Source organism: Spironucleus salmonicida, chromosome 1 (assembly GCF_000497125.1).
Source record: "Spironucleus salmonicida strain ATCC 50377 chromosome 1, whole genome shotgun sequence".
Classification (NCBI taxonomy): Eukaryota; Fornicata; order Diplomonadida; family Hexamitidae; genus Spironucleus; species Spironucleus salmonicida.
In genome coordinates, this window is record NC_090596.1 from 39,133 (window position 1) to 52,780 (window position 13,648).

At 34.4% G+C, this 13,648-nt stretch overlaps 6 protein-coding genes across 6 annotated transcripts; 3 read left to right on the forward strand and 3 right to left on the reverse strand. All coding sequences in view use genetic code 6, as the record gives it.

Moving 5' to 3' along the window:
* Positions 1–54: 54 nt before the first annotated feature.
* Positions 55–4,494, reverse strand: SS50377_20013 (uncharacterized protein; the record flags this gene model as incomplete). Its single annotated transcript, XM_067903958.1, has 1 exon — positions 55–4,494. One exon carries the CDS (start codon positions 4,492–4,494, stop codon positions 55–57), a length of 4,440 nt encoding a protein of 1,479 aa, XP_067767440.1.
* Positions 4,495–4,747: 253 nt separating this feature from the next.
* SS50377_20014 (uncharacterized protein) lies at positions 4,748–4,942 on the forward strand (the record flags this gene model as incomplete). Its single annotated transcript, XM_067903959.1, has 1 exon — positions 4,748–4,942. The coding sequence occupies one exon, from the start codon at positions 4,748–4,750 to the stop codon at positions 4,940–4,942; it is 195 nt and encodes a 64-aa protein (XP_067767441.1).
* Positions 4,943–6,738: 1,796 nt separating this feature from the next.
* Positions 6,739–7,092, forward strand: SS50377_20015 (uncharacterized protein; the record flags this gene model as incomplete). The annotated part of the gene is made up of 1 exon (XM_067903960.1): positions 6,739–7,092. The coding sequence occupies one exon, from the start codon at positions 6,739–6,741 to the stop codon at positions 7,090–7,092; it is 354 nt and encodes a 117-aa protein (XP_067767442.1).
* Positions 7,093–8,456: 1,364 nt separating this feature from the next.
* SS50377_20016 (uncharacterized protein) lies at positions 8,457–8,867 on the reverse strand (the record flags this gene model as incomplete). The annotated part of the gene is made up of 1 exon (XM_067903961.1): positions 8,457–8,867. One exon carries the CDS (start codon positions 8,865–8,867, stop codon positions 8,457–8,459), a length of 411 nt encoding a protein of 136 aa, XP_067767443.1.
* A 393-nt stretch (positions 8,868–9,260) lies between these two features.
* On the forward strand, positions 9,261–9,680 carry SS50377_20017 (uncharacterized protein; the record flags this gene model as incomplete). Its single annotated transcript, XM_067903962.1, has 1 exon — positions 9,261–9,680. The coding sequence occupies one exon, from the start codon at positions 9,261–9,263 to the stop codon at positions 9,678–9,680; it is 420 nt and encodes a 139-aa protein (XP_067767444.1).
* Positions 9,681–10,734: 1,054 nt separating this feature from the next.
* Positions 10,735–13,440, reverse strand: SS50377_20018 (4-alpha-glucanotransferase; the record flags this gene model as incomplete). Its single annotated transcript, XM_067903963.1, has 1 exon — positions 10,735–13,440. The coding sequence occupies one exon, from the start codon at positions 13,438–13,440 to the stop codon at positions 10,735–10,737; it is 2,706 nt and encodes a 901-aa protein (XP_067767445.1).
* Positions 13,441–13,648: the final 208 nt, after the last annotated feature.

Below are 13,648 nucleotides of genomic sequence, written 5' to 3' on the forward strand. Positions count from 1 at the left end.
TATCCTTGCTTGTTAAAATTATCTAGATTAGGATAAATAAAATAATAGATGTAATCAATCCTTAATCGATGGCTTTTGCACTGGTTCTTATCGTGTATCAAAACTTGACATATGCTTGACGCAAAATATAGTCTAGCTTTTAAATTTTCGCTAAAATACTACACTTAATTACATTTAGTCTAAGAGCTAAGATACAGCAATCTTCTCTTTGAAAGTAAACTAAAAGTAAGTAAAATTATTTTTAATTTTCAGTATGCTAAATAGATTATTTAATTTTGCAATCATAAACGATGGATCTTTAATAAATCTAAGATCTAGTAAAATAATAGTGTAGGGTTTTTATTTTAACAAAAACTTATCGCAACAAAAGATTGTTTGTCTAGAATCGAATACCTAATTAAAAAAGCTTAGTTCCTGTACGGGCTCTACACTCACCATACCAGTTAAGTTAGGCAAGCTAGTCTCAATGTTTAGGTCTTCAGATTTCTTGACAAATATGTAAATCTTGCCTAAATAGTTGACTATGCTAAATTCATGCTTCTTCTGAATAAAACTATCGAAAATAGTGATGTACTCATCTTCTTATGTCAACTAATAGAACTGATACTTTCTACTGTCGTTGGTTAGGTCTAAAATTTTTTTAATACGCTCATCATTTTTAGCTTTCTCTTTCTCTTGCTCCTGCGTAACTAACGCAGATGCACTCATATAGAGCATATCATTATCATTTTCCTCACCAGTATATTTAAAGATCAAATCTGCCGTTTTTGAATCCAGACCTATCTGTAATACATTTTTAAGGCCAAATGGCATGATTTTTTAGTTCAGGAAGTCCGGTATATGGTGTCCATACTCTACTGGCAACACATAACAACCTTCTATCATTTCTAATGGTAAAGTAATATCGTCATACCCATGGAATGTGATGATGAAATCAAAAATTTTGTGATCTTGATCTAGTACATGTTAAAAACACAACTATTTATCAAACGGGATTATTATAATTAACGATGTAATTTTTTCTTATCTTACTAAAATCTCGAATGCTTCGCGCGCAGCCTATACTGAGTCTTTGAGTATTTAGTTATATACAGCTGCATCCTCCCCTTTGTGATCATAAGCCCTGTTGTTATCACTAAATTCATGTAGCGCATAATCTAGCGTTGGATTCAAGAACATGATTTATTGATCGTCTTGCGCAAATGCTTCCACCAGATTTTAATAAAAGGTTATTTTTATCTTATTATTGACAATAGCCTGTACATATACACTTCTGCAGTTTAGAGTCTGCATAACCTTCTTCAAATTCTCGAGTAAAGTATTAGACTGCCTGGAAATAATCATAACTAGCAAAATGGCATTCAAAAACTCTAATAGGATACTTCGACTAAAAAACTTGGAAAGGTCTTACGACAAGGACTGAATTTTTTCTGCTTTGAATATATTTTACGAAAACGTTTCAATAAATTTCGTCATCAGCTGATAGTTTAAAACGGCCACTACTTCTGAGTTTAGCGTTGTCGATGCTATACAACTAATATTGTATTGAGCACTATTATTCAATAAATCAAATTTGTGTGTACCTTTATTCAGTACAAAATTTTTAACTTCATCAACATCTTTGCTTATAATAATATTTTCGAAAGTCTAGGTAAGACTGCACATCTAATATACGTCGACTTTCACATTGTTCACAGTAATTTTGTGACGCTTAACGCCATTAAAATTATTAAGTTGTTTTGACTCTTTGTCTTTGAGGAACCATATAGAAGGGCATATGGAAGAACACATGAACTACATCTCAACCGACTTTTCCGTCATCATCGAGTACAGCAGCGATACCAAAATTGGTGTTTCTTCAGCAAATTTATTGACTCTACCTGGTATAGCATCTACAGCCTAGGTATAACCAGCAGCATCCACTACCACCCGGCGCTGCTCGTACTGAAAGCTAGACAGCAATGACGCATGAGGCTGAACATATCCTAATATCTATGCGTTAATATACTTTACGCCCACTCTGCTTGATAAGATATTATAGGAAAATTAATTGACTGTAAGGAAATTTATGACGGTAAGGTCTGTTCCCACCATTATAACCGTAACATAATCAAAATTAGGTGTCTCGTATTTAGTACTGTATTTTTCAACCATTTTTGGTAGTTTTTCAATCATCAATTATAGATTTTAATGTAAATTCTTTGTATTTATATTCATAAAATATTCGCATATTAAAGACTGGACTGAAGAAGACCAATATTATTTTAGCATGCCCTGCTAACCTTTAGAGGAAGTATTCTCACCAGTAGTTTTTTCTTCTTTTTTATCCTTGGATAACTAGTCATCCACTTAGCTCTCTTCAATTTTCTTAAATGCAATAACTGAAAATGTTTTCCAAAACGCTGTTTCGACCCCTCTGGGGTTAAATAATTAAAGAATCAATTTGTAGAAATTCGTTTCAAAATCCTAATAGTACTGAACCCGATTCCTGTAAGACACCATTCCCTTAAAGAATATTTATCTAAATTTTGTTCTGTTCCTAATATTCAATATCTGCGGTGAGTAAACAACTAACTCGTCAAGAATGTCGTAATCAGCAATCTCGAGGCGAAGGTACTCCATAGCTATGAGAATATACTCTGATTTTCCTAGTATGTTATTAAGAGATTTAAAATATTCTATTATAACTTATTGGTTGGACTGCATAATACTAAATATCTCATTTTTTTGCTTAAACTATATACTGGTTATGATGTCTTCAAGAGTTTGGTACAAGTCTATACCTTTATTTTAGAATCGACCTGTCACACTAAGTTAGTTCAGTTTTTGCTTTGCTGCTACCAACAAGTTAATGTTCAGAAGGTGTGAAATAACATTGATAGCTAAATTATATTTTTTGTTTTTGACATCTCCTAATATGTCTATCTTTTAAAATTCTTGAATAGAAAGTGTTGCTTAAATCTTAGCATACCGTTTCTTACCTAACTTGATTAGCTTTTTCTCGTAATATACGAACAATAACTGACACAACTTAACGCATTTCGAAAATTTCTCCTTCTATGATTGCAAGCACTCATCTACCAAAATGATAGGGTGTTTCAATTATATATTATTTCGCCTTTGTTATTCAAGTAATACTTAGTCTATATCATTTATAATATTTGCAGTATCTATAATGAAAAAAGAAGCTAGTTTTAGTTAATCGAATTGCAACTATATAGAATTATCGTATTTTAGCTTTTGAACTAATTACAAGTTGCCCTCAATTTTGTTAATAAATAGAATCATACTCTAGTAAATAAAAGACATCTAGTCTAAGCTTTCCAACTGAAAGGTATGGAATTTACAAACATCAGCAAGTACTTTTTCTTTGTAATTTTTTAAATCCTGCAACTCGAATATATTTTTATACTTATCAACTAGTTGCTCGTGAAATGAGTGTGTCCTGTACATATATAGAGGTTAGTCATCAGATCCTTCCTTATTGAGCAAAATTGGAACATTTCCCTTCAGGAGGTGGAAAAAGTACTGCGTGTAGAGAGCTACGCTTTTCCCAGACCTGGAACTCTGGCTTATGACAGCATTCGTAAGCGTGTCTGTTACTTCATTTCCAATCAACGAGAATATTGCAAAATACTCCGCCTTGAAGAGGTAGGACACGTGGCAGAGCTGCTGGAACATGAACAGGCAGATCCCGGTGCCGAGAAAGTGGAAGGGGAGCTGGAACAGGTTGATAAGGTCAAACTTATCCAACTATGGTTTTTCTTTTTCTGTGAATGACTCTCCCTTGTAAATCTTATTCGATACCTCAAATATCTTTTTAAGCAAAGCCAAGTCTTCACCATACACATCTATTACAATAACATTGTTTTTTAAATCATTAAACTAAGTATCATACAACCTGAATGCCGAGTACCCAAAAATCAACGGCAGAATTAGAGGATACTTACCTACCTTCTGGTACTTAATAGCTGCTAGCTGCAACAGTACCTGATTTTCATGAAAATCAATTTTCTTTATACTTTTAGGCTAAAGAATCTTTTTCGTGTCAAAACTATTGTATAGCGAAAAGTACTGTAAATGGTAGTCTTTAATGCTCTTTGCAAATTTAGCAAAAGAAGGTTTTCGTGTGGATTTTATCGAAAGAACCCTAAGCCCCATCTGTGCTGCAACTAGGCCTATATTGTCCCAAAATTTTGGATCTCGCGAGTTAATTATCTTTTTTAATTATGATATCTAAAACAGCATATTCTGAGCTATTTTCCCCAGCTTCTTGTAGAGCAGGACGACCTAGACCGCGCACAGCTACTCTTTCGTTGTAATAGTTGCACGTAGAATATATTACTATTGACCATCAAGCTAGATTGATTGACTAATTTCATTATCTCTTATGGTAAACTTAATCTATAAAATAGTGTTACTAACTATGACATTTTTATTAGCATCAACTGAAAATGGAATAGCGTCAAACTCGATAGATAAATCTGCAGTCATTTAAGAAGGAAATAGGAAAGATGTAAAGTAAAATATATCAATATTATACATTAATATAATATTATAATTTGAAGAAAAAACTCTACTTGCATTTATAATACATAATTTAATACATATTATAATTAATGAATGTTAAGCGTTTTACGAACTAAAAAGTATGAAATGAACTCGTGTGACTTTTCCATCTGCCTTTAAGCACTAGTATGGAATTACTAATATACAATACTACTTAACTATCACGCATTCTTAGTGAATGTATGAGTTTCCTAAAAATACGTTAGCTCATACGCTATGCATGATCCCACGCATCCCTATCGTTACTAGATCCAATAAGTACCATCTTCTGCTGACTTTGCTGCCCTTTGGTAAAACTCATCCTAGCGAGTCGTCGTTACCATCTAAAATTCATCCATCCCTATGCTTCGGTCTTAAGCAGCATACCGAGTGAGACTGTAGAATATCATTTTTGATAGATTATGCATCATGCGGGTATTAAAGATAAAATACAAGCAGTCTTCGGCATAGCCTGTGCTTGCATTACTAGTGAGAATACCCTTCCTAGTGTACTGTGCACCTGGGCTCATAAGTGAATATATATTAGTAAGTATAGTAATGTATTATATAGATACAATAGTATATACTAAATATCCTTACAAGCACCACTCCCAATGCATATATACTATTAAACTCCATTTAAGATATTACTATATATACTATAGTATTGTATTGTCGTCAAGCACTACGCCAGTACCACTCACGCCTGCCTTGGTGCTGTCTATGGAAATACTACGTGTAGCAGTACTAGTGGTACCCACTTCAGTAGCAGGCAGGTACTACACATAGAATATACAAACAGCATTCGGCATAGCCTGTGCTTGTACTCTACTAGTGAGAATAGCCTTCCTAGTGCTACTGTGCACCTGGGCTCATAAGTGAATATATATTAGTAAGTATAGTAGTATATTATATAAGTACAATAGTAATATACTAAATATCCTTATAGGCACCACTCCCAATGCATACATACTACTAAACTCCAATTAAGTTATTACTATATATACTATAGTATTGCATAATCATCAAGCACTATCCCAGTACCACTCACGCCTACCGTGGTGCTGTCTATGGAACTACTTGGGGTACCAGTACTGGTGGTACCCAGTTCAGTAGCAGGCAGGTACTACACATAGAATATACTAACAGCATTCGGCATAGCCTGTGCTTGTACTCTACAGGTAAGAATAGCCTTCTTAGGCTACTTTGTACCTGGGCTCATAAGTGAATATATATTAGTAAGTATAGTAATGTATTATATAGATACAATAGTATATACTAAATATCCTTATAGGCACCACTCCCAATGCATATATACTATTAAACTCCATTTAAGATATTACTATATATACTATAGTATTGTATTGTCATCGAGCACTATGCAGTACCACTCACGCCTACCGTGGTGCTGTCTATGGAAATACTTGGGGTACCGTACTAGTGGTACCCACTTCAGTAGCAGGCAGGTACTACACATAGAATATACAAACAGCATTCGGCATAGCCTGTGCTTGCATTACTAGTAAGAATACCCTTCTTAGTGCTACTGTGTACCTGGGCTCATAAGTGAATATATATTAGTAAGTATAGTAGTATATTATATAAATACAATAGTAATATACTAAATATCCTTACAAGCACCACTCCCAATGCATATATACTAATAAACTCCATTTAAGATATTACTATATATACTATAGTATTGTATTGTCGTCAAGCACTACGCCAGTACCACTCACGCCTGCCTTGGTGCTGTCTATGGAAATACTACGTGTAGCAGTACTAGTGGTACCAACTTCAGTAGCAGGCAGGTACTACACATAGAATATACTAACAGCATTCGGCATAGCCTGTGCTTGTACTCTACAGGTAAGAATAGCCTTCTTAGGCTACTTTGTACCTGGGCTCATAAGTGAATATATATTAGTAAGTATAGTAATGTATTATATAGATACAATAGTATATACTAAATATCCTTATAGGCACCACTCCCAATGCATATATACTATTAAACTCCATTTAAGCTATTACTATATATAATATAGTATTGTATAATCATCCAGCACTACGCCAGTACCACTCACGCCTACCGTGGTGCTGTCTATGGAAATACTTGGGGTACCGTACTAGTGGTACCGACTTCACTAGCAGGCAGGTATGCCAAATATGAAGGTTAAGCCATTATACACTATGCCAACAGCATCGACTCAGGCTCGCAGCACCAAAATGTGGAAGGCCTAAGCTAGCATAAGTCCAACCCTATTCTTGCTAAATTATGATATTGCTACCTCGCTGGGTCCTGACTACCAGCTAGCGCCATCTCGTCACCCTGATAGCCACACTCTCGCTGACCTCGCTTTGGTAAAACTCATCCTGCGAGTCGTCGTTACCATTTAAAACTCATCCATCCCTATGCTTCGGTGTTAAGCAGCATACCGGGTGAGACTGCAAAATATCATTTTTGATAGATTATGCATCATCCGGGTATTAAAGATATAATACAATCAGTATTCGGCATAACCTGTGCTTGTACTCTACTAGTGAGAATACCCTTCTTAGTGCTACTGTGTACCTGGGCTCATAAGTGAATATATATTAGTAAGTATAGTAATGTATTATATAGATACAATAGTAATATACTAAATATCCTTATAAGCACCACTCCCAATGCATATATACTATGAAACTCCAATTAAGTTATTACTATATATACTATAGTATTGCATACTCATCAAGCACTATCCCAGTACCACTCACGCCTGCCTTGGTGCTGTCTATGGAACTACTTGGGGTACCAGTACTGGTGGTACCCACTTCAGTAGCAGGCAGGTATTAAAGATAAAATACAAGCAGTCTTCGGCATAGCCTGTGCTTGTACTCTACAGGTGAGAATAGCCTTCTTAGGCTACTGTGCACCTGGGCTCATAAGTGAGTATATATTAGTAAGTATAGTAGTATATTATATAAGTACAATAGTATATACTAAATATCCTTACAAGCACCACTCCCAATGCATATATACTACTAAACTCCATTTAAGATATTACTATATATACTATAGTATTGTATTGTCGTCAAGCACTATCCCAGTACCACTCACGCCTACCGTGGTGCTGTCTATGGAACTACTTGGGGTACCAGTACTGGTGGTACCCAGTTCAGTAGCAGCCAGGTATTACACATAGAATATACTAACAGCATTCGGCATAGCCTGTGCTTGTACTCTACAGGTAAGAATAGCCTTCTTAGGCTACTGTGCACCTGGGCTCATAAGTGAGTATATATTAGTAAGTATAGTAGTATATTATATAAGTACAATAGTATATACTAAATATCCTTACAAGCACCACTCCCAATGCATATATACTACTAAACTCCATTTAAGATATTACTATATATACTATAGTATTGTATTGTCGTCAAGCACTATCCCAGTACCACTCACGCCTACCGTGGTGCTGTCTATGGAACTACTTGGGGTACCAGTACTGGTGGTACCCAGTTCAGTAGCAGCCAGGTATTACACATAGAATATACAAACAGCATTCGGCATAGCCTGTGCTTGTACTCTACAGGTAAGAATAGCCTTCTTAGGCTACTTTGTACCTGGGCTCATAAGTGAATATATATTAGTAAGTATAGTAATGTATTATATAGATACAATAGTATATACTAAATATCCTTATAGGCACCACTCCCAATGCATATATACTATTAAACTCCATTTAAGCTATTACTATATATAATATAGTATTGTATAATCATCCAGCACTACGCCAGTACCACTCACGCCTACCGTGGTGCTGTCTATGGAAATACTTGGGGTACCGTACTAGTGGTACCGACTTCACTAGCAGGCAGGTATGCCAAATATGAAGGTTAAGCCATTATACACTATGCCAACAGCATCACTCAGCCTCGTAGCACCAAGATGTGGAAGGCCTAAGCTAGCATAAGTTCAGTCCTATTCTTGCTAAATTATGATATTGCTACCTCGCTGGGTCCTGACCACCGAGCTAGCGCTATCCTCGCCACCGGCTAAAGCAAACATTAGAAAGCCAGCTGATACCTTTATGTCCAAACTTCCCAGCTAATTTATTCTTACAGGCGTGCTAAGTGCCTACCGGCAGAAGCATACTCCCCATCTAGTATATCTGCTTCGCTAAGTTCTACCCATATATTAAATATATATGGTATTGATATGTGAAAGGTAATGTAGAATTACTGCTAGTATTACTACTATAAGAACTTACTACCACCATTGTACCGAAAGTGTTATTTTATAGCAGAATACACTAAGTCCAATATTGTGCTTCCATGCCCAAGAATGTAGGACCCAATATCAAAACTTATTGGCAACCGAGGCATCGTCTTGTACTTAACGAAATAGGTGCTTGCAATACATTTGATGCCTAAAACCTACCAGTAATGCTGTAGCGAAATAGAACGATTAGCTATATACGCAAGTTTTCATATCCATCGAACCCATCAGAAGCTAAACTATATTATGCTCGCTCGGGACATGATATCCATATGCAATTTTAATCTCTTGTTTTTGACTTTCTGATTAACTTTCCCTTCTCCGTCGCTGTATTAGATTGCTTTTTCGAACACAGTATCTTTGTGTTTTGATATTATTATAACTAGATATATTCATACTAAATAATATTATAAATAGTTCAGGCTAGCAATATACTCCCTAACCTCGTTATATGCAAATTCGTCTAATAGAATATATTCCGATATGTTTCTATTGGGGTATAGTATAATGCGGCAGATGGGGATCCTTACCGTGCCATTAAAGGTAGCTCTTCGTTCGTGCTTTAATCTTACCCTAGCTCTTGCTAGCTAGGAACTAGCTGCTTGAGGACGCTAGCTAACTAACTTACCGAACTTAGTATTTCACTAGTGCATGCTAGCCTAGTATATCTATTATCATATATATCCTCTGGGCATAACCAATATAGGCTCAGTGCTAAAGTGTAAATAGTATATATTCTGCATTCTCTAAATTACATTATATATTTATGCATTATATTCTATACACCTATTTCATATTCGAGTCAACCGTAGTTTATCTGTGCATGCCCCACTGTTAGCAGGAACCGGAGGCAGCAGCTCAGGCATCCTGATATGCATCAAAATAACAGTGCTCGCCTGAAGATCGCTGGGAGAGCAGCATATTAGTTTAGGTGGGGGTGTGGGGTTAGCTCTTAATTCTGCTCAATGTGAAAGGCCTCCAGTCCAATGTATCAGTTCCATGCCAACTATCAGGTGCACCTGCTGCCTGATTGGTGTGAGTCAGTGCTGGTATGCGGATGATGGGAGCACTTACTGCATTAGGACACCAGGTGGTCTTTAACGGTTTACCGATTCTATGATATGTGGTTGAGCACCAGCCTGAGTGCCGATGAACTGCAGGCTGGTGCGGAATGAAGATTGTGGGTTGAGTGTTATAATTCTGTTTCAAATGTTATTCTTATTAATAGATTTTAAAAAGATACATGATATATGATATTCAGTGGGATGAAGTATGAGTTTGTATATCTTGTATTTGTATTTTGCTGTTGTATATTTTGATGATGTAACAGTAAAGGTAAATATAATTATAATTATTATATAGCAGTTCGTATCTTGTCAACGCAAAATAAAATGCATTTTAATTAACTTAATTAAAGAGACATTAATAAGTTACAATCATCAATTTCATATACATGAAATTCTTTTTTTTTAAGTTTTTATATATATCATTTGTGTTGCAAACAATACGATATTTTTTATTTTTAAAATAAAAAATAAAATATTTTTTTAATTTTGCTACTATGCTTATCTACTTCGTATAGTAATAGTCATAGATTAAACTCAGATATGATAGAATTTCATTCAATATAATTGTAGCATCCATTATTGGTTAAAATAATTATTTTTATCATTATTTCCTCGAAAGATAATATTAGTAAGAAACTGACTATGCTCATAATATAAATTTAACGTATATCTCCTTAACATGATAACATAATAAGATAGCTCTAAGTTTGTTTTATATTAGGGATTATAATATAGACAAGAGTCATTATCTTCATTAAAAAACTAATTAGACATTTATATTACAGCCTAGTATACTATAAAATATATATGAATAATAAAGAATTAAATTCATATAATAATAAAAATATAATAAATTAATCATAATCTCCCTGATGTTGAAATCTCATGTTTAATCAATTGACAAAACTCATCGTTTTCAATATAATGCTCAATATTTTCAGGCATTCTATAACACCAATACCAGTCTGATAATGCAGGGTTGTTAATATTCTCTTATATTAATTCACCCTGAAATCTAGTATTTTCAGTTATTGCAGCCCAATCCTACCACAAAAACATAGCTATCATCGACTAGGTATGTAGGTGTTTCCTAACTATGTTTAATGAATCTTAAACTGATAGCTGAGCTTTCCATCCATCACCTGTTCTATTAAAACACTCCTTCCAGTATAATTAAACTTATTTTTTATTACTGTCCCACCAGTATCTTACCGTTGGGCAGTCATGTGTTCCAGGTGTGCAAACAGTCATCCATGTATAATTCTCCTCTTTTTAAAAGTTATCTTCGGGATCACTTGGCATATTATGGACTCTAAACCCTAATAGCCCATGTTCTTTCATTTTTTAAGGTACAATCGGCGCCAATAACCCTAAATCTTCACCAATAATTAACATTTGACTAGATTTGCCTATGATCGGCAATCTTATGTTTGCAGAGTTGGCCCAAGTATCCTAATGTGCTTTGTAGAAATAATCATTTGCAATAGTCCGCAACAAGACTTTCCATTACTATGGTAGCAATGAAAAAGAAATAGTCTCTGTATCAATTTTAGTATTGCAAAATATTGGATGGCAAAACACGTCTGGCAAAAGTCTATCTTTCGTAAAGCATCGATTTGAACTAAGCAGAATAACACTATTCTTAACTCTCTAAAAATCAATTTCTTGCAGTTTCATATTTTCAATTAATCTTACAGTTTCACGCTCAGAAAATTTAAGGTTAAACCCACCAAATTGCAAGTCCTATACAAGGAAATTTTTAGAAACTAAAAACTAAAAATCAGCAGATGAAATAAGTTTTGGGACGCAGTGTTGTTCATCAATGAGCGGCCTTGTAAGGCGTTCCACATCCCATATACCAAGTTTTTATAGTGTATCCCAGGCAATAGGATCACACGGTGCAAAATGTCCTAAGCGTCCATTACCTTTACAACAAGTACCTGGGATCTCCCAGATACGGAACCATCCTAGTACATGATCTATACGGAAAGAGTCAAAATAACGCTCCATTGCCTAGAAACGACGCGTCCACCACTCAAAATCGTTATTATGTCGCATTGCATCCCAATTATAAGTAGGGAAATCCCAATTTTAACCAGTCGCTGAAAACTAATCAGGAGGAGCTCCGGTTGATGTATCCATGTTAAAAAGATCTGTCCGTTCCCACGTATCCACAGAGCATGGATGTACACCAATAGGTATATCTCCTTTAAAGAAAACACCTTTTTAGCGGGCATGTAAGGCTGCTTCATATAGCTGAATATCTAGATTTTGCTAAATAAAAGCGTAGAATAATATATTTTTAGCCAATTTCTTATTGTTAAAAATCTATCTGATATAGATCTATTTATCGTCCATATTAAGTAATTTGAACTGTTCAGGATCATAGAAATCCATTTTTTTCCATAAATTAAAATCAGTTGTTCTATTTAACTCATGTAGGTATTTGAATACTGAATATCCGTATATCCAATAACTAATGTTTGGTGTGTTATCTATCCAACTTTAAACTGAAGCTGATAATTTTTCGTAATTTTTATTCCAAATTTTACGCATTATATCCATCTTTACGTCAACAGTCTTATCATAATCCATTGCCATCTTCTCACCTTTACACTCAACTCTTGCATTTTCAATCAAATCTTTAAACTCGCCACTCCCTTAAACGTCTTACAGACGTAAATACATTACATGCATACCGAACACACTGATTCCATTATATGGTTATGCGTCACGCCAAGAAAATTCCGATATTGTATCGTTAACAGGGATTATTTAAATAACGCGAATTCCTGATTTTGCTGCTAGATCACTGAATATTTTTAAATCTGCAAATTCCCCGCAACCAATTGACTCTTTTGAACGTAGTGAAAAAATCGGAATATTAATACCTGCAATTTTTGGTTAGGGTTCAATGGCATAATTGAAAATTGAACTGAAAATATATATTTTTTTGGTACAATTACGTGGAGTTACTGTGTTAAGACGTCTATTTGGGCCTTACTCAAAAGTTTGATCATTGATTACGAATTTATATTCAAAACTATTAAAATCCGCTTAAACTATCTTGATTTTTGCTTCATATTGCCTATTACCAATGTGAATAAGTGGTACATGTAAATTCCAGTCAATAGATGAAATAATCGCAACTTTCTCTACAGGATATGGAACGAAAGTGCGAACAAGAATTTCCTACTCAGCTTAAATTGTATCTAAATACGAAGGTACAACAGTTTTTGAAGATATTACTTCAAAAACAGAAGAATACCAAGGAGTCTATCTGTTGAAATTTAAATCATCATATAAAATTATTTATGCGTTTGGTTTAAATTATGGTAAATAATGAATAGCAACATCATCTTAGTTTTTTGTAAAGTATCTATATGTCCCAGATTCGTATTTACTAAATGTAATAGTAACGAATTAATTCTTGTATGTAAACTATAATGGAATTGCATTTTATCTGATACCATTGCCTAGTTCAGGTGTATTACCTAGTATAAAAATTTATTCATCTAAATTAGCTTTAAAGTTTGCAGCATGAAATGTGATATCCATGGTCATTTTTAAATCCACTGATCAAACATAATTTAAATAATACTTCATATTTTTATATAATACTAATGTATTATGTTTTCAATAACTGATAGTTATTAAGAAACTAATATATCCCTTACAATGCTGATTGTGCAAGTGACAATGTTTGGGAATGCATATGATTAAAAGTTATCGCTAATTTATATAAACTATCTACTCAGACTTAATTATAGGA